The sequence below is a fragment of the Alternaria infectoria genome, assembly GCF_024043175.1.
Source record: "Alternaria infectoria strain BMP 0036 chromosome Unknown scaffold_5, whole genome shotgun sequence".
Classification (NCBI taxonomy): domain Eukaryota; kingdom Fungi; phylum Ascomycota; class Dothideomycetes; order Pleosporales; family Pleosporaceae; genus Alternaria; species Alternaria infectoria.
This window is the reverse complement of record NW_026250694.1, coordinates 488,650-506,960: the sequence shown is the minus strand read 5'-3', so window position 1 is coordinate 506,960 and position 18,311 is coordinate 488,650. Positions and strand designations below refer to the sequence as shown.

General features: G+C 52.8%; 5 protein-coding genes across 5 annotated transcripts; 4 read left to right on the top strand and 1 right to left on the bottom strand.

Annotated features, from left to right (window-relative positions):
- Positions 1 to 419: 419 nt before the first annotated feature.
- Positions 420 to 2,171, top strand: J4E92_003846 (uncharacterized protein; the record flags this gene model as incomplete). Its single annotated transcript, XM_051495240.1, has 1 exon — positions 420 to 2,171. The coding sequence occupies one exon, from the start codon at positions 420 to 422 to the stop codon at positions 2,169 to 2,171; it is 1,752 nt and encodes a 583-aa protein (XP_051354259.1).
- A 413-nt stretch (positions 2,172 to 2,584) lies between these two features.
- On the top strand, positions 2,585 to 7,932 carry J4E92_003845 (uncharacterized protein; the record flags this gene model as incomplete). Its single annotated transcript, XM_051495239.1, has 2 exons — positions 2,585 to 3,027; positions 5,181 to 7,932. The coding sequence occupies 2 exons, from the start codon at positions 2,585 to 2,587 to the stop codon at positions 7,930 to 7,932; spliced, it is 3,195 nt and encodes a 1,064-aa protein (XP_051354258.1).
- A 529-nt stretch (positions 7,933 to 8,461) lies between these two features.
- Positions 8,462 to 9,310, bottom strand: J4E92_003844 (uncharacterized protein; the record flags this gene model as incomplete). Its single annotated transcript, XM_051495238.1, has 2 exons — positions 8,462 to 9,209; positions 9,267 to 9,310. 2 exons carry the CDS (start codon positions 9,308 to 9,310, stop codon positions 8,462 to 8,464), a joined length of 792 nt encoding a protein of 263 aa, XP_051354257.1.
- Positions 9,311 to 9,917: 607 nt separating this feature from the next.
- Positions 9,918 to 11,032, top strand: J4E92_003843 (uncharacterized protein; the record flags this gene model as incomplete). Its single annotated transcript, XM_051495237.1, has 3 exons — positions 9,918 to 10,018; positions 10,071 to 10,836; positions 10,901 to 11,032. 3 exons carry the CDS (start codon positions 9,918 to 9,920, stop codon positions 11,030 to 11,032), a joined length of 999 nt encoding a protein of 332 aa, XP_051354256.1.
- A 4,402-nt stretch (positions 11,033 to 15,434) lies between these two features.
- Positions 15,435 to 17,854, top strand: J4E92_003842 (uncharacterized protein; the record flags this gene model as incomplete). Its single annotated transcript, XM_051495236.1, has 3 exons — positions 15,435 to 15,532; positions 15,580 to 16,223; positions 16,536 to 17,854. 3 exons carry the CDS (start codon positions 15,435 to 15,437, stop codon positions 17,852 to 17,854), a joined length of 2,061 nt encoding a protein of 686 aa, XP_051354255.1.
- Between the last annotated feature and the right edge of the window lie 457 nt (positions 17,855 to 18,311).

Genomic DNA, 18,311 nt, shown 5'->3' with positions numbered 1-18,311 from the left:
GCGCCGGAGCCAGCCAGTGGAACAGGAGATCATGAGCTGATAAACTTCCGAAGCTTGCCCGCCAGGACCCTGCACGCCCCCACGTTCCTCGCCACCCCGGAGCCGCATCCAGCAACGACCTCAAATGTCAAGCTGAGAGCGTATGTGATCCTGCAGCGCCGTATATGTAAGTAATAGGTCACCAAAATCTACACGTGAGCTTCGAGAAATTTCAAAGTCTTGGAGAGCATGAATGCGGCAGGTGCCCACTTGAGCTTGCTGTTGCGCGCTTTCTGTCGGCAAACTCCGACACTCCATCACCTTCTGCTTCGTAACCTTTCTCTGCCAAGTGACATTTGTTGACTTCCACTCTCGATTTCAGCCTCCCTCAGGAAAAATCACATCACCCAAGGCGTCACCCAGAATTCGAGATTCCAATCATGACCCGAGATATCAAGGACTTAGCGAAAGAGTGGCTGGAGCTCGACGAGGACAAATCAACGACAGATGAGATCTACAAGTTGTTGGTGGATGGCGATACCAGTGAGCTCGAAAAGCGACTTCGACATCGTATTGCCTTCGGAACAGCTGGACTTAGGGGGCCCATGCAGGGCGGCTTCGCCTGCATGAACTCTCTGACAGTGATTCAAGCTTCCCAAGGACTAGCAGCGTACCTGCTCAAGACCGAAAAGAACGTTGAGAGAAGGGGTGTAGTCATTGGGCGGGATGCGAGACATAACTCGGAAAAGTTCGCCAAGCTCACCGCAGCTGCTTTTGTCGCAAAGGGCATCAAGGTGTGGTGGTATGAGGACCCGAGCCATACGCCCATGGTTCCCTTTGGCGTGCGCGAACTCGACGCCGCTGCTGGTATCATGATTACTGCCAGCCACAACCCGGCCAAAGACAATGGATACAAAGTCTACTGGTCGAACGGGTGCCAGATCATTCCCCCACACGACGTCGGAATCGCCGAATCTATCATGGAGAACCTCAAGCCTGTCACTTGGGACACGAGTGTGATAGAGTCTTCACTTCTGGTGGAAGGAAGTCTGGATCTGGTACAAGACAAGTACCACCAGGCCGTCTTGTGCGCCGCACAGCCCGAGCATGTCAAGGTCAAGATGGACCCAGAGCTCAGATTCGTGTACACGCCGATGCACGGTGTTGGACTTCCCGCGATGCAGCGATGCGCAGAGACACTTGGCGTAGCCTCGCAGATGACCGTGGTGGAAGCTCAAGCACAACCCGACCCTGACTTTCCCACAGTCAAGTTCCCGAACCCTGAAGAGAAGGGTGCGCTCGACTTGGCAATCGAAACGGCAGAGAAGTCCTCGATACGCCTGATTCTCGCCAGCGATCCCGATGCAGACCGACTTGCGGCAGCAGAGAAAGTAGGAGATAAATGGCATATATTCAGCGGGAACCAACTCGGAGCGTTGCTTGGATCTTACCTCTTCGAACGCTACCCAGCGTCGAAACCGCGAGAGAAGCTTGCGATGCTGGCCTCTACAGTCAGCTCCAGAATGCTCGCAGCCTTAGCGAAGAAGGAAGGTTTCAAGTTTACCGAGACGTTGACTGGATTCAAATGGCTTGGAAACGTAGCGCGACAACTCGATAGCGAGGGCTACGATGTCGTATACGCCTTTGAGGAAGCCCTGGGATACATGATCCCTCAAACGGTACACGACAAGGACTCCATCAGCGCAGCCGCAGTCTTCCTAACCGCCGCATCGCATTGGTCCACCCAAGGCCTGACACCCTACGCCAAGCTACAACAACTCTACCAATACCTTGGCTACTTCGAAGACGCAAACACATACCTCGTATCGCCATCGCCATCCGTGACGACATCGGTGTTCACAGCCATCCGCGCACTGGGCAGCCCCCACCCAACGTCGATTGGCTCCCGCAAGATCGCGCGTTGGCGAGACCTGACCCTGGGCTATGACTCAAAGAGCAAGGACCACAAACCCGATCTACCGGTTGATGTCACTAGCCAGATGATCACCTGTGAGCTAGATGATGGGGCCGTGTTTACAGTCAGAGGCAGCGGGACGGAACCGAAGATTAAGCTTTACATTGAGTGCCAGGGAAAGAGCAGTGAGGAGGCGAAGAAGGGCGCTAATGAGATTTTGGAGGATCTGCTGAGAGAGTGGTTTAAGCCTGAGGAGAATGGGTTGAGATTGGCTTAGGGCATGAGGTGTTTTGACTTACAGGTACTGCTACTGTTACCACAGTTTGAGGTAAGAGGGTATCCTCAAAACAACACAAGTATTTCAACGAGTGCTGAAATGATCGTGCGGTTATTTTACGATTGTATGCTAGCAAGCAAGATGTTCATGATTAGATGCTACTACATGTATTGAGGATTTCATCATCACCGTCGTCTCCCTTACTTGACGTCGCTCTCCAGCAGACTCACTCACCTTCACCTAAACTCTGCGCGCCAAACCCTATCCTCCACGACCAACAGCATTTCTCTCACCTCACCTACCTTTACCCATCCACCTGCTAACCTACCACCCAACTCCCTTTTATTCAGTCATCCCCCCCTCTACCTACGACAGCACTCCTTCTCATCTAGATCCACCACCCCACCCACCAAATGGCCACCCTATCAACATCACCCATCTCCGCTCTCTGGGTCTCCTGGACAGACATGGATAAACTCGTCGACGTCGAAACCTACGGCTCACCGCAGATCACCAAATGGACGAAGGCCCAAGTCAAATCCCAATTCGCATCCAAAGACCTCGCGCCAATGTGCTGTCCCCACCTCCGCGCTCCCCGCATCCCAGAAGCTATTGTCGAGATCAACACTTCGCGGAACAACGCCCCGGCTATGCAATACTACGTGACCAACAACAGGTTCTGGCTCGCACACCGTATGTTATTGCAGGCGCAGTTCCAGTCCGCGGTACGCTTCACGACGGATGAGTGTTACTACTTGCTTGAGGAAGGGGAGGCGGTTGTGGAGGTTAACGGTAGGCCGTTGACGGGGGCGGAGAAGGGAATGTTGGATGTTGAGCCGGGGCAAGTGGATATGAGGTATGTGTTTACTGTGAGGAAGGTGTGTGAGAGGTGTTTACTGACTTTGAAAGTGAGCTGCAGCCGACGGAGATGAAGATGCATCTTGGAGTTGCGATGAGGATTCCGCCGTATACGGTGCATTGCTTCAAGGTGAGGGCGGATTCGCTGGTTACAGCTGGGTGTATTGTGCCGAGGGGACGGGAGGAGTAGGGGAGATGGGCTATAGAGAGATGATTTGGATGGTAGACTTGGACGTGGATATTTGACGAGGAAAGGCGGATAAGCAGGACTAGACGGCAAACATGGATGAAGAGATGCCAAATCTGGCTGGTGGTCTACCTGATTCGAAGGACCTTACCGTCTACTTCTTAACGGTGGACGCATGAGGCGAAATATGCAATCCAAGTACTACACCCAAAAGATAATCGATGGTACTGGTACACGATCAAGATGTACATGTGCATGCCAACCTTGGAAGACACCATGATGACACCCACCCAACAGTGAGAATAGTGGGTGTGTGCGTAAGCGCTTCGCGGCCTCGAGCTTTGGCATGTGAGATAGGCAAGAGGTGGTTGCACCCTACTCATCACAACATGGGACGAGCGCTCGGCAGATAGTTGTATCTCCCAATCTTGAAACTCATATCCTCGACTAGCGCCCGCCTTCCCGATCGAGACTCTGTCAGATGCAGCGCAGACGCAGCGCTGACGACAACTAATTACATACGGTTCTGCCTTGTACGGATGGGTCCATGGCGAGGCTGATGTCTGGGTCGAAACTTGTCGCCATGCGCAAGTCTCCATGGTCGGGCCTGTTGGACGTGCAGATGCAATGCAGCATGCGCGACAGTCCTCCGTAAGTACTAGCCAATGAGCGGCATGATTAGTCGATTAGGAAGGCGCCATGTATAGTGTTGTTGCTGCCTTGACAAATGGGAGTTGACAATGTAGAGCTGGGCAGGATGCAGAGAGATCGCTTTTTCTCAGAAGTATCAGGGCGATGATGGAGGGTTTACTTTTTACCCTTCGCCGGCCGCACATGGCGTTTATAGCGTCGCTGGATTCGACGGCTGGGTAGCAAACGGCCAGGGTGTTCGGCCGGGTGTCAGCTAAGCAGGGGAGGCGGAGGAATGCGTGCCCTCAGCCAATCACGTGGGCGTCGTTGTATCGATAGGCCTGTCCCGCGCGTACCCAGACTCCGGGGAAGTGTCTGAGGCAGCCGTGACTAAACCGCTGCGGGCGGCGTGCATACGTGCTAAACAGTCACGGCCCAAAAGTATCCACGGCCTCTTTCCCCTCGTGTGCCCACCAGTTCTGTCGCGTCCGTCGCGTCCTCCCAGCTGCGCCCTGCCCGTCTATAAAGACCCGTCGCTCCTCCCCTCGACGTCGCCTGGTTTTCGCAGTCTGCTCGCACATCCTTCGGTACGCCCTCGGCCCCACCAGAATTTCCCTTGGAAACGTGCTAACGGGATGAAAGCTTCAACAGGAACCGCGACATGTCTCTCTCCTAGACTATTCGCGTCCTATGCGGGATGCGCTGCCATCAACACCAATGGCGGGGTTCGGCGACCCAAATACTCATGTCACGCGACAAAGCCATGGTGCGCCGTCGCAACCAACTCCCTCGAGACGATCGCTGCCAGACGGGCCGTGCAACTATCGCGACGCGCATATAGGACAGTGTGGATGTGACCAATTTTGGGACAAGCTCAGCGCCGAGCTGCATGATGAGAGCGCCGACCATCGGCCTAGCAGCGAGCGCTCCACGTGGTGTGTTTGCGGGCACCATGCCTGCTTCCATCTGAGGGCGACGCGTGCGCCAGAGAGGCAGGCGCTGTCGATCAATCTCCCGCTGCCACCACTGTATGCGACAGGGGAAGAGCCGCGCCAATTGCAGGCAAGCGCGCAATGCGACACGAGTGCTGCGATGCGACAGCTGGGGGGCAACCTTCTGTCTGAAGGGGGTCAAGCCATATACAATGCGCGCATGCATCAACACTCCAGTCCTAGCCAGCGCCCCCAGCGACAGCCCTCCGAGACCAACTCGTTTGGTCGCTTGCTACAAAGTCAGGATACTCCATCACAAATCAGCACCACCGGCCTTCCTGGACTTCCTTCCGTGTGCTTGCTATCTCATGAACGCCGCCCAGTAGCTAACAGCGAAGCTAGGTATGGCGTGAATCAGTCGCGCCAGACGGTGGCAGGTCTTGGTCTATCTATGATGAACTTGGAGAGCATGGCTCAGCTTAACCGTCAACAGTCGCCTACATCCACTATACCCGACGACATCAACATCGCCCATACCCCGCGAAAGCTACCCAACGAGCCCGTCATCTCCCCGGGCAGAGCGAACATCACCAGCCCATCGCGCGGTATCCTCGAGCAGGTACTTGAGTTCAATCGTAACTTCCAGCCCGACGAGCCTGGCGATACCATACCCAACACCTACAACCCCGAGGAATATGTACAAAGCGCTACCGAGGTGGCTACTCCAAGCGTTGGGCACACTCCAGATCTGAGCGCTGCTGATCGGGCTGTACAGGACGGGAAGGACATGATTGACGCAATGAAGCGCATCACCTCGGAAATCCAACAGCAATCGACCAGCTCGCCTGAGCGACAGACATATGGCACAGTTCCCACCCAGCTCTTGCCCAAGAACGCTACAGCAGGACCACAGGAACAGCTGCAAACCCTCCTCCAATCGGCTCCACCACAAGGTCTCCAGAAGCTTGTCTCCTACCTTGCCCCTCTCCATAATCTGCTGAACTCGATACCCAATGTAGCCAAAACCATGCAGGAACTTGGTAGCCGCCTAGACTTGCTGGAGAATGGATCTTTCAACTACGTTCAGCCGGAAGATCTTAACAACACCTTGGAGATGTACGAGGGTAGGCTAATTGACGTGGAGCATCGCATGGATGAGCATGAACGCATGCATGAAGCTATGGACGAGCAAAGTAGCACCAGCTCCTTTAGCCGAAGGCGCATCGACAACGCCACCACGTCGTTTGGCTCCAATCACTCTGTTGATTCCAGCACTTCCTCCGCCCTTATCCTCGCGGCCATGGATCGCAAAGATACAGAAATGGAGCTTGACAACATTAAAGAGAGATTGGATGTGCTGGAATCCGCGGCGCCACCCACATCGCTCCAGCCTTGGGAAGTTGAGGTTGTCCTACTGCCATGGGGTCCGGACTTGAAAGGCATCTGGTTCTCTCCTGATGAACCCATGCATGACATAGCGAAGACAACAACCCAGAACTCTGAAGAGTGGACCCAAGCTCATACCTTGAAGACTATAAAAAGCCTGCCATTCCTCGGACGGGACTCCGATTCGAGCCCCTACCCTGGTGCTCGCAACTCGGTCAGAGGATCTATCCCTAGCCAGGCCGACAACGGGTGGAGTAGTCAGGACATTAGTAACTGGGCTTCGGGATCTGCGGATGATTGGTTGTTTCCCAAAGCTTGTGGAAGCAACAACCTAGTCTACAAGCGACTCCAAAGCAGGGGTTTTGTCCGAGATGTTACGTTCAAGGGTTCCAGCGCCAAAGATATCCAAGAAGCCTTGTCACATGCATTTTCTGATGTCTTCGATTACCTGCAGTACGACGACAGCGACGAAAACCCTATGATCTCTGCCTACCCAGGTCTTCGAGCGCCCTACATACCACTTCGAAAAGTACTCAAGGAGTCGCGACTACGTTTTCTTACGCCCGCCGAGATGTCCAGCAGTGCGCTCTGGAATGCTCAGTTTCTCTCAGCCGGTGTCATGATGAGAGTTTCCGGTGGAAAGAAAAGGCTTTACGTCACCGTCCGCGAAGCCTATACCCAACAAGTTGATCGCAATGAGTTCGTTGTCATGGAACAGTCATGGCCTGAGCTGCGCCAATTACCTCGCTATCAACCCGAGCAAGACTCGCAGATGGAGGGCAACGACGAACAGTGCCAAGCGCATGTCCCTGAAGCGGATGCAAAAGAAGCATGTTGGCAGTTCGTCGAGACATACGATGCTCCGCCTGCTAGTGTGCATTCGTCTTTCGGAAGCAATCAGTCCGTCCAGCTCTCCATGCGCCCTGCTGGTCGAAATTGGCGACGGTCAATCACTCCCAACTCGATACTGAAGAACAAGCAACCTCAGCCCATCTCTCCACTAAGCGAGAACCATCCGCAACGTCCACTCTACTACCGCAACCGTACGGTATCTGCTTCGGTCGTCGATACCGTAACACCTCGTCAATCAAAACGCCGATTCAACCCCTCCATCGTTGAGCAATCCTCTGCCCCGCAGGTAATCTCACGTGCACCCAGCCTGCCGTCTGCGAGGCTGAAACGCCGTCGCGTAACGAACTCCTCATCCCCACGACCCGAGGAAGCACACGTCACGATATGGAACGCAACCCCTCGGCAATCACGAGAACCGCCTTCACCCTTCTACTCCTCACAGCCCGCACTACCACGATCGAACTCAGACGTCATGAGCAGACCAAGTCAGCGGTCCGTCGCCATAGCAGGTAAATCAACGCCTTTCGCCTACGCGACACCGCACTCAGGACCCTTCCCGGCTGGTCCTGGTTTCAACGCTTACAACAATGGCGGAGACACCGAACCAGATGACGACAACGACGCGTACGATAACGATGACGGCGAGAAAAGCTGGCGTGGCGTCACCGATGACGACAATGACCATGACGACAGCGCTTCGAGCTCGGTCCTGAACGCCGAAACTGGTGCGCAAGAAGGAGCAAGCTTCTCGGGCGATGATAGCGGGTTTGGAAGTGACAACGGAGAGGATAGTGATGCGCCGTCGGAAGACGACGGGGAAGTCTATGCGCAGCGTCAAAATGGCCAAGACGATGAAGATGAAGATGAAGACGACGAGGATGTGTTTGACTCTTTGCTTAGTATCATCGAAGCGTAGATACGTGGGGTTGATATACGGATGGTTTGGATTAGGTTATCACATCATGCAAGAAGAGCAAGGAATCTGGATATTCGACATCCAGCTAGGAGCATTTGAAGAGAAGCACACACACACATATCGGCATAGGCGTTCTAAGGCAGGGAGATCTTGTACTATATTGCTTCCATCGTACTTGCAGCGTTTTGTTCTCCGTTTTCGGAACCTTGTTCTTTCGGTTCCTGGTTAGCGGGGTGTGTCTTTGTATACTACTAAAATTGGTCGTTGGGGTATGGTTATACGGTTAGCACAGTGGTGGTGGTTGTCAACACCTCTTCTCTCTACACTTATGGAGGGTGAGTTGGAAAATGAACAGTTTACATTTAGGTCTTCTTACATCAACTGATTGTGTGTGAGAACGGTAACAGTGATTCCTCTTTCATTGACCATCGCACAAATGACAATTCAATGAACCAGCTTCTGGCAAGAGTCGAACGACCATACATCTCGCACTATCTCCCTCGATGACCGAGTCCCTCCGTCTAGCCTATCAAGACGATGAAGCAACGCCAGCACCGATCGTGAAGCCAACGGCGTCTTTTAAGACAGCAGTCTCGTCAAGTACACAGAAGCAACCGACCCACAAGCCCTTACCCTCATCACCACCGAAGCTCAGTCTGTCCACGGCTGTAACAAGCCTAGCGTGAGGAGTCGCGCCGGAAAATATCTCCATCGCACCTGCCGTCATGAATAGCTTCTTGAGTCCAGAGAAGAATACACGTATGTGTGGTTGAGGTCTACTCGTCATGTGAAAACGGTGTCCGTACATGTACCCCATGCCGATGGAAATTGCGGTAATGGCTCTAAGTTGAATTGAAGCCAGCTTCTCTGTGAAAAGGTCAAGTGCATCCATCGAGTTGAAATGGAAACAGTTGGTCTTGAACTGGAGGAGAGCGGTTTCGTGGTAAAGTTGACGGCAGACGCGTGTGACGGTCAGGATTTGATCAACACCGTCGAGACTACATGTTGCGCCTCGGAAGTCGGACAGATCTTCTGTGGAGATGCTCCGGTTCAAGTAGATACCTAACATGTAGTCTCTGCGAGATTTGGGGCATTGGTTGTTTACGAATTGGTGTGCTATGGCGAGACGACCCTTTAGTTGGGGCCCTGGGCGTACGGATGGATTGCAGTGGACTGCCACGATGACGGTGTATCCTCCAACAGCATAGCCGAGTATTCTGTTGCGCAGCTCGCCCGGAAGACGAAGAAGCGGGGATTCGGTCGAGTTGCGGGTAGTACTGCGCGTGTTAGCGATCAAGATGGTCTTTCTGCTGCAGCCAGGCTCTGTCACTTACATCTCTGATACCGCACCAGATACTTCGGCATCAATTGATGCCATCTTGTCGATGTAACCGCGCGTCTTGGGCTGCGAACACAGTAGAGGGTGTGAGAACTAAGAAAGGTGAGATAAAGTGGCAGGAGCGAACTTGTCAACAAACAAAAGTCCGTGCTGAAACTGACGCGGTGAGTGACCAGCGTGCTGACACATCTTCTATCTGTAATTTCCGACGAGTAAACAGATGGACGAAGGATCCAGAAGTACATAATGATATCAAGATGTCCAACATTCCTAGTCTATACCTAGGTACCGCTTTGAGCTACAGAGTGAAGGCAGCTCGAGAGACCTATTGCAGCTTTTCAATTCCTTTCTAATGTGGCATGAATGTAGCATAGAAGATTGAAGCATCATTCGCATCACCCGACATTGCTAAAGCTGTGTTGCTCACCAATTATGGTGATTCCGCGGTGACGTCATGACATGTGAATGTGACAGCTGCATATGCTGGGCAACCTCTTAATTCCACGAGACGTCACTTACGGTAATGAAAACGCGTGTATATTAGAAAACAATGTTGTTACATCTGATTCCAAAGCAACCGTCTTTACTTCCCTACTACTACCCACCTAGCATTATCCTAATTACACATTTTCGCTAGACATCCAACATGCAGTCCGTTCTCCACAAAGTCATTGGCCCCAAAGAGGTACACCCAGAGAACCTCGAGGGCCGCGTCGCAGTAGTCACCGGTGGTGCTCTTGGGATCGGGTATGACCAGATCCTCCTTCCCGCCTTCAATTCTCCGCTAATATTGTTGAAGGTATGAAGTCAGCCGCGCACTCGCCCTCGCAGGCGTAAAAGTCATCATGGTCAACCGTAAAGAAGAGCAAGGCGCCGATGCCATCTCAAGCATCAAGAAAGAGAAGGCCGACGCGCAGGTCGAATGGAAACACTGCGACATGGGCAGCCTGAAGGAAGTCAAAGAAGTATTCTCCGAACTGCGCAACTCGCTCGACCGTCTCGATTTCCTCGTTCTGTCCGCAGGTATCAACACGAATTTCTACGGGGAAGATGCTGATGGCATTGACCGTCACTTTGGCGTGAACTTCCTCGGTCACTTTTACGTGTGCAACCAACTCTGGCCGGTACTTCGCAAGACGGGTAAGATGGGCACGAAGCCTGCGCCGAGGGTCGTCTTTGAGTCGAGTGAGATGCATCGTACTGCACCGTCGGATGTTCACTTCGCTAGCATGGACGAGATCAACGATAGCTCGATGGACCCCACACGACTGTATGGACGCACAAAGTTGACCATGATCCTTTTCGCCAAATACGGTCTGCGTGACCGCGTCATCAAACCTAATGGTGATAATGTATACGCTCTGTCCGTACATCCAGGCGCTGTCAACACGGCTATGCAGCAGCAGTGGAAGGACGCGTATCCTGGTATTACCGGCCAGTTGTTGTCGAATGCTATGCTCTTCGCTGGACGAGACGTGGAGCAGGGGTCGTACAGTGCGCTTTGGTGTTGCACGGCGGATGATATTGAGGAGAAAGATATGAATGGGTTCTACTTCAACGACCCGGTAAGTTGTCTTTGGCTCTTGGTGAACATCTCACGTTGAACTTCGTGACTGACATGTGATGCAGGGCCAACCAGGCAAAGAGACATCCCAAGCCAGCGACGAGAACCTCGGTGCTGCGCTCTGGGATCTGAGCGAGCGGATCATCAAAGACAAACTTGGCCAAGATGCGCTAGTCGACTGGAGTGCGAAGGAGTAAGAACGTGCTCAAATACAATGTGGGGCAGCTTCGATTACGTCTAATGTCATGCATAATGTGTAAAAAAATCATCATTATCGGCGTGTAGAAAACACATCCAGTAAAAGCTTACAACATCCTGGAAATGGTATATGGGATGACAACAATAACTCCACCATCCTAAGAGACATAAGGCCAAACCCCGCGTTGAGGAGTCATGACCCGCTGCGACCGTCCAAATCCCCGTGAAGACATGAAACGACGTAGACCTTGACAAGATGGAGACTCCCTAACCGCATCATCATCGAGCAGCTCTGGATGCTCATCGACGACCATAAACACCGCCTCCCGCAGATCGACCGCATGCTCGGGAAGGTCTTCGTAAACCCACAAGATGGCGTCAATCATCTCGGGATTAGGATGGTAGTATTGCGCTGCTTCCTGGAACCTCTTCGTACATAGCGCTTGTAGGTCGGGTACTAGGTACTTGTCTGCGACTTCCCAAAGTTGAAGGTGTAGCAACATGTGGCGGGGTGTTGGGGTGTGATAGAGCGCTCGGCCTGAGCCCTTTGGCATGACATGAAGTATTCTCTGTCGTTTCTGGGCAATCTGATCCGATTGTAGATTTGGTGATGTTTGAGGCTTCCGTTTCCGCGAGGTGGATAAAGATGTAGCGCCGACGGCTGGTGATGCTTCTCCGTGGGGCAAGCGCGAACTGCCATCACTATTGTAGGGGTCATTTTGATCGATAGTTTCGCTGTTGGCATACAGGCTACTACCACAACTTCTGATCCATGTCAGATCCTTTGCGCGCGGATCAATCTTCCAGGAAGTGGCGTCGTATTCGCCTTCATGAAAGAACTCAATCATGAGACTGACCATAGCAGGTTCGTCGACATGAAGCGTTATGGTGCCTTCGGAAGCCTCCTTCCCAAATTCTGTTGCGCGCCGAAAGTATTCAGAGTAGGGGGTAATGACGTCCAGATCGACAGAGTAGCTATCAGCCCCGCAGGCTATAGTGAAGTTGGGATTCATGACTCTGGAGTGTAGTCGTCTAGTGTAGGGGTTGAGGTTTGGGTAGGTGTGAATGGGCGAAGGTGGATTGGCAGTGATTGTCGGCAAAGTGGATAGACTCAGTTCTTGCTAGAGTGTTCACGTGCGTGAACAGCCGATGATAGACAAATAGAGTATTCACTCTGTCGCTGACCGCGTGAGCCATTTGCTTTAGGATTTGACATGAACTCACGATGTGGCCACTTTGGATGAGAGAGGCCGCACATCGTGAGATCGAGTTTGCGATGCGGCACTGAACCAAAGACCTGGGGTATTTTCTAGGTTTTGCAGTTTCTGAGCCCCAACCCCGCGTGCAAAACGTCGTCCAGTTGCCGATAAGTGACAAGAGACGTGATTCTTTCATAGATCATGAGGTATGGACGTTGGTGGAAAAGAGACGTGTCCAGCTAGGAGTCTTTGCAAGAAGCCGAGCATCCAATGAAGTCGTGTAGACTGGATGTATGCTCGCTGGCTAGAGAGAGAGTGCTTGGGAGCAATAACTTGGTCTTGTAATCTTTGCGTGTACCCCGGCCTGATTGGAAGAGATGACTCTAACGCAGGACCTAGGATTCAGCACCCAAGACCGAGAATCCTGGCAGGGGGAGATCGTATTGACCAGCATAGCGGGCGTACGGCATGCTCCGTGCAGACAGCCTTAACACGCAGCGAGGATGACCTGACAAGGCCGCAGCTGTGGTGTTCCGTGGCAGGTGGCACGGCCCGATCGGCTAGTAACGCGAGCATGTCCGAGAACGAGAAGATGTTCCGAAGGCACGGCGCGGCGGGGGCGCAGGGTCGTAAACGCTGTGTAAGACCGTCTGGTGGTGGGCTAGTGACCGGTGAGCAACCCCCACCTCCGCTCCATGCAGTAGGCTATAGTCTGCAGCCCAGTCGTGTTCGCCGCTAGGGCTGCAGCTTCGCCACACAGTTGCCACCGTAAGATTGGGGTCCGGATGACAATTTCGCGAGACGAATGGCTCAGCTTGAGCGTATTCTTCCAAGCCTCCAACTGGATCTGCGCGTCGTCCCCGTTGTTGGACTTTGCTGTCGCGTGTTTTTGAGCGCAAGAACAGCTTTTTTCGATTCTAACTGCTTTTTGTTCTCTTTCAGTATCCCTAACTCGTCCGCACCCTCCTCGAGTATGAGTGCAATGAAGTCTGTTCGATTCTTTGCGACAGCGTGATCTAACACGGAAGCAGGTTCGGTGTCTTTGGCGTTAACGTCGGCACCGTGCGTGATGAGAACACGAGCTATTTTGACAAAGCCACGCTGTGCTGCGAGGTGGAGGGGAGCGCGTTGGTGGTCCCCACGGATGTTCGCAAGAGTCGCAGGCTCTGGATGCTGTTCCAGCAGTGAACAAATCTCTGCAACGAGGGCAGGGTCGTCATTGCATTGCGCCACTTTCGAGTGAAAGACTCTCCACTCTTCGCTAGGTCTCGAGATGCCGTACATTGGTCTGGGAAGAATGCTTTCGTCGTCGTCTGATTGTGTTAAAGGAGCGCTCGAAGAGGAAGACGAGACGGAGAATCGCGGGGCCGAAGTCGGATCGGACGCTCTACGGAAGTGTATTGGATCTAATACAGTGTCTGTATTCGAGAACCACCGATCAAGCGAGACGAGGTCATATTGAGCAGGTTGATCCTCTTTGCTGTCATACATTATAGGTTGCTGTATAAGCTTCAGTGCCATTTCTTGTGCTGAACGTTGAGAACTATACTTACTGGTACTGCGGTCTCGGAAACGCGGCGAATGTAGGAGCTGACTTCACTAGCATCGCGTTAGGAATGTATGAGTCTGAGGAAGATCTGTACGAACAGATATGAGCAGGCTCCAGTCACAATGACAATATCTCCCAGGTATCGTCGAATGTCGTCCACCGCTAACTCAATGTCCTTGGCTATTGCGTCCATTCTTCGTTTCACAGAGGCCTTGTCACGAAAGGTCTCCGCGCTTTTACTTTGAGCTCCCAAGTCCGCTATCTTCGATTTGATCTCCCTGAGACGATTGCGACATAGCGTGATCTTCTCGCGTACCAAAATCGACGGCTCGCTGGAATCATCGGGTTCAGCTTGATGATACTTCGAGTTGAGTACGCGTACAACCCCATGCACCTCTGTTATCTTTTCGAGGAGCCGGCTGACCAAAATGTCGATTTCCCGCACCGCTTCGATATAGTCTTTGCATGCTCGGACGACGGCGAGCCCAAGCGATGCGATGGTAATTATGCTCGAAATAGTCTCGGCCATGATTACTTGGGTTCCGTGTACGGTGGCCAGGCCCACTTAAAGTGGGTCCTTAAAGGTAGTCTGGAACCAGGTTATGGTGTTGCACAAGGATATCGTCTGATAAGTGCAGGCGGGAGCGCAACGATGGTTACGGACGTGGCATCGGTTTCATTTGAAGGAGGCCTCTCGCCAGGCGGCTCAAAGATCAAGAAGGGGCTTAGCAGGACGCGTGCAGCCTGTTCGTGGCCAAGGACGAAGACAGGTGATGTGAGAAGCACACGTGTGAAATGAGTTGACGTAAGAGTCAAGTATGAACAGTCAAATGCGCTATGCAAGGGTTGGCATTCGTCCGATGCGTCAACGGGCCGGGGCAACTCCACACGTCTGGAGAAAGCGGAGGGCGGGGGAAGCTCGACAACCACACTATTACAGATCAAGTAGGCAACCGCTTATGTGCCGTCTTGGTAGATCCACAGCCTCCCTTACCACGCTACGTATCGACTAGCCAAGCGGGCTAACGGGACAGCTCATATGTCGGGGAATTCGTCATTCGGAAGCTCATTTCGAACGTTCGCGGTTTCGCATCATCTGGTCCAGCATCTCAGACAGAGACTCGGGAGGCAGAGCAGACGTACCGGCAATGGCGTGTCCTAGCTGGGTAATTTCAAAGCATTCTGCGAGGCAGAGGGCTGAGAGAGAACCAAGGTGTCACCAATAAATCCAAAGTCGCAGGGTGATGCAATGGCTGACCCTAATGCCGGATGCGGTTTGGTAGCACCTGACGGCATTTGGCGATGCACGCGGTTATTGGCTGAGATTCCCCAAGACCACGTTGCCTGAAAAAGGGCAGCGATGCATGCCAAAAGCAAGGGCAAGGCGGCCAATCCACTGAGAGGGGGGTGATTATCAGAACGCAGACCTAATGCTCAGCCACTCGTCTAAGAGGATCTGGAGGTAATTTGGCGGTGGAGGACCCCGACAAAATATGCAGTATGCGCGATCAGGCTCGCCCTTGGGAAGGCCTGTCAGCCTTATAGGACTCAGCCCGATGCGGCAGGCAAAGATATATTGTGATGCTGGGGCGCGTTGTCGCACATTGATTACGGCCCCTAAGCGACATACTCTTGCTCAAAACGCTGGCCACTATGACTGAACTCCTTCAGCAAGCAACAGCTTTTGGAGGCACAGTAGGGAACCAAACCCTTGCGACGAACCAACAGCGCTCAACAGGCGCAAGACAAAAGTATGCGCATGAGTCGATGTTAACAGAATGTAACTGACTTGGCATAGTATAGATAATCCGTTTCTGACGTTCGATGACACGATTCCCGACCTCAAGACTCAACGTACTGAGCTAGAAGAGTATGTTTGGAAATTTGCTTCATTAGCCGGACTCAAAGACCGCTATGAGTTGCTTCGTTTTGGTGCTCGTCTCGCTCGAGACAAGTATGGGGCTATGAGAAAATACGCGGATGAGCTCACAGATTCGGAAAAGGAGTTGTTGGAGAAGGAAAAGGATGATAGTACAGGCTTTTGGAAGCAGTCCAAATTTCTCCGCGCGACAATCATGACCGCAAGTCTTGCGGGTATGATCCAAGGATGGACGCAAAGCGCCAATAACGGCACTGCTCATGGCATGCCAGAAGAGTTTAACCTCTGCTATCGCACGGATCGCATGGGGGAGGAGTGTCCTTCATCCGATCTTTGGACGTTTGGCATGCTGAACGCCATTCCGCTGCTTTCCGCGGGCCTCTTTGGTACCCTTCTCGCAGATCCACTACAGGAGAACTTCTTAGGGAGGCGAGGTAGTGTGATGCTGTCTTGTGGCATCACAATAGCCTCGACAATCGGTGCATCACTTACGCACAATGTTGGCTCACTCGCAGCTTGCCGAGCTATCAACGGAATAGCTCTGGGTGCAAAAGCGTCGATAGGTTAGTGGAAGCTCTCATTCATGCTTATTTCGAGGAGGTTAACAGCTTGTAGTTCCGATATATGCGGCTGAAATATCACCAGAGCATATACGTGGCGCTGTTCTGGCGAACTGGCAGCTTGCTGATGCAGCCGGTACGTCCTCTCCCTTCGATAAGGTATAACCGTTAATCCAATAGGCATCTTTCTCGGGTTTCTGGCGAACTTGCTGGTCGTTATTTACGTGGAAAATCCGGAATCCGCGTGGCGCATTCTTACGAACACAGTACTGATTCCCACGGTGCCATTGTTGGTGATGATATACTTAATGCCAGAATCGCCTCGATACCTGATGAAGCATGGAAAATACTCCAAAGCACTCCAAGCCTTCGAACAGGTCCAAACCACTCGGTTGCTAGCAAGCCGCGATTTCATGTACGCGCATGCTCAGCTGGATTTCGAAAGCCGACTATTGAAAGGAGAGACGAACGAGCTTGGCACCCTGGCCGATCGCGTAGATATCAGCGCGCCGAGCTTGTCTGGAGAGCCATATCCGCCAGCATCGAATCGTATACGTTTCGACAGGCCTTCTCCGCAGAGCGCGGTATCGCCAGGTCGATCGACCCAAGATCCCCACGTCGAGGCAAGCAATTTGGGCACAACAACGGTACCGAGCAACGACCAAGACCAAAGCAGGCCACAGCCCGAGCAGAACGAGACTAGCAACATCGAGCTTGCGACTTTGAACCGGACGTGGAGTGATATCTCAAGCCTAGGCTTCGACTTTGGAGTCAAGCGAACGAAGAAGAATAATCCGTATTCTTACAACATCGGTGTCAACGGCTACTACAAGCGTCTGAGGGAGTTATGGTCCAACAAGCGGTGTCGACGAGCATTGCTGTGCGCTTCCGTATCCATGATCACCCAGACCCTGACGGGCGTCAACACGATCGCCTTCTTAGGGACGATAGTGTGGCCCAACTCCGGAACAAACAGTGATCGTACATCCGCGATAATAGGTCTGGCCTTTGGAGCAGCGAATTACATGTTCGGGCTTCCTGCTTATTGGTCTTCGGATCGATTGGGACGTTCCGTCATGCTTTTGCTCGGCCTGCCAAACATGGCATGGTCAATCCTAGTCTTTGCCTTCCTCTTCAAAATCACCGACACGTCCGTCCAGATACCATTGGTCAGCATCTTCGCGGTCATCTTCGTTGCCTTTTATGCCCCAACAGCCGGTACGTCTCCGTTCTCGATCGCAGCAGAGGTCTTTCCTCTCGTATCGAGGGAGGCTGGCATGGCTGTTTCCGTCGCTGTCAACCTTCTGGGTGCTGGCGTATTGGTACTAGTCTTCCCATTCCTGCAGGACAGCATTCGGCCGACAGCTGCATTCTCTATCTTCGCAGGTTTGAATATGGTGGCGTTTATGCTGGTGTATTTGTTCGTTCCGGAGACGAGAATGCGGACTCTCGAAGAGCTGCAGTATACGTTCGATTTACCAACGGGATGGCATGTCGCGTATCGAGTGGGGTACATACGACAGCATGTCTGGGCGAATTGGTGGAAATACTTGACGCGCAAGGAGGTTCAGCCGCCGGTTCCGTTCTACGAATGGGCGCGAGTGACGTATAGAGAGACGGAAGGTGCCAGCTGAGTTGTGGACATCTTCAGTGGAGGCGGACCGCTGAGACGGAGGTTTGAGCGCGACTGGACGCGATCCCCTTCCGCCAAGCAAATGACGTATCAAGGCTAGCGCGAAAGACCCCGACCACCAAGTGCACGCCCGCACCTGGGGATTAAATCAGGAAGATATGTATAACCAAACATTGTCATCTATCACAATACTATTCCGCAATTTTGTAGGCTCCAACATGGTTCATGTGTGTTGGTTGAGTTTTCCAGCCCGTATGTCTGTTCAAAGTGGGAGCTTCTATTACCTCTTGACGGTGAAGCTGCGCTGAGCATTAGAGACGAGCGTTTGTCCGGTGTTTTCTCAGTAATCGCCAAGATTCTTTACGGCTTCACCCTGATCGACACGGCTCTCGGCTAGCGCCTTCACGAAATAAACGCGGCGTACGCAATGAGATCTATCCTCTATCTCCACAACTCAC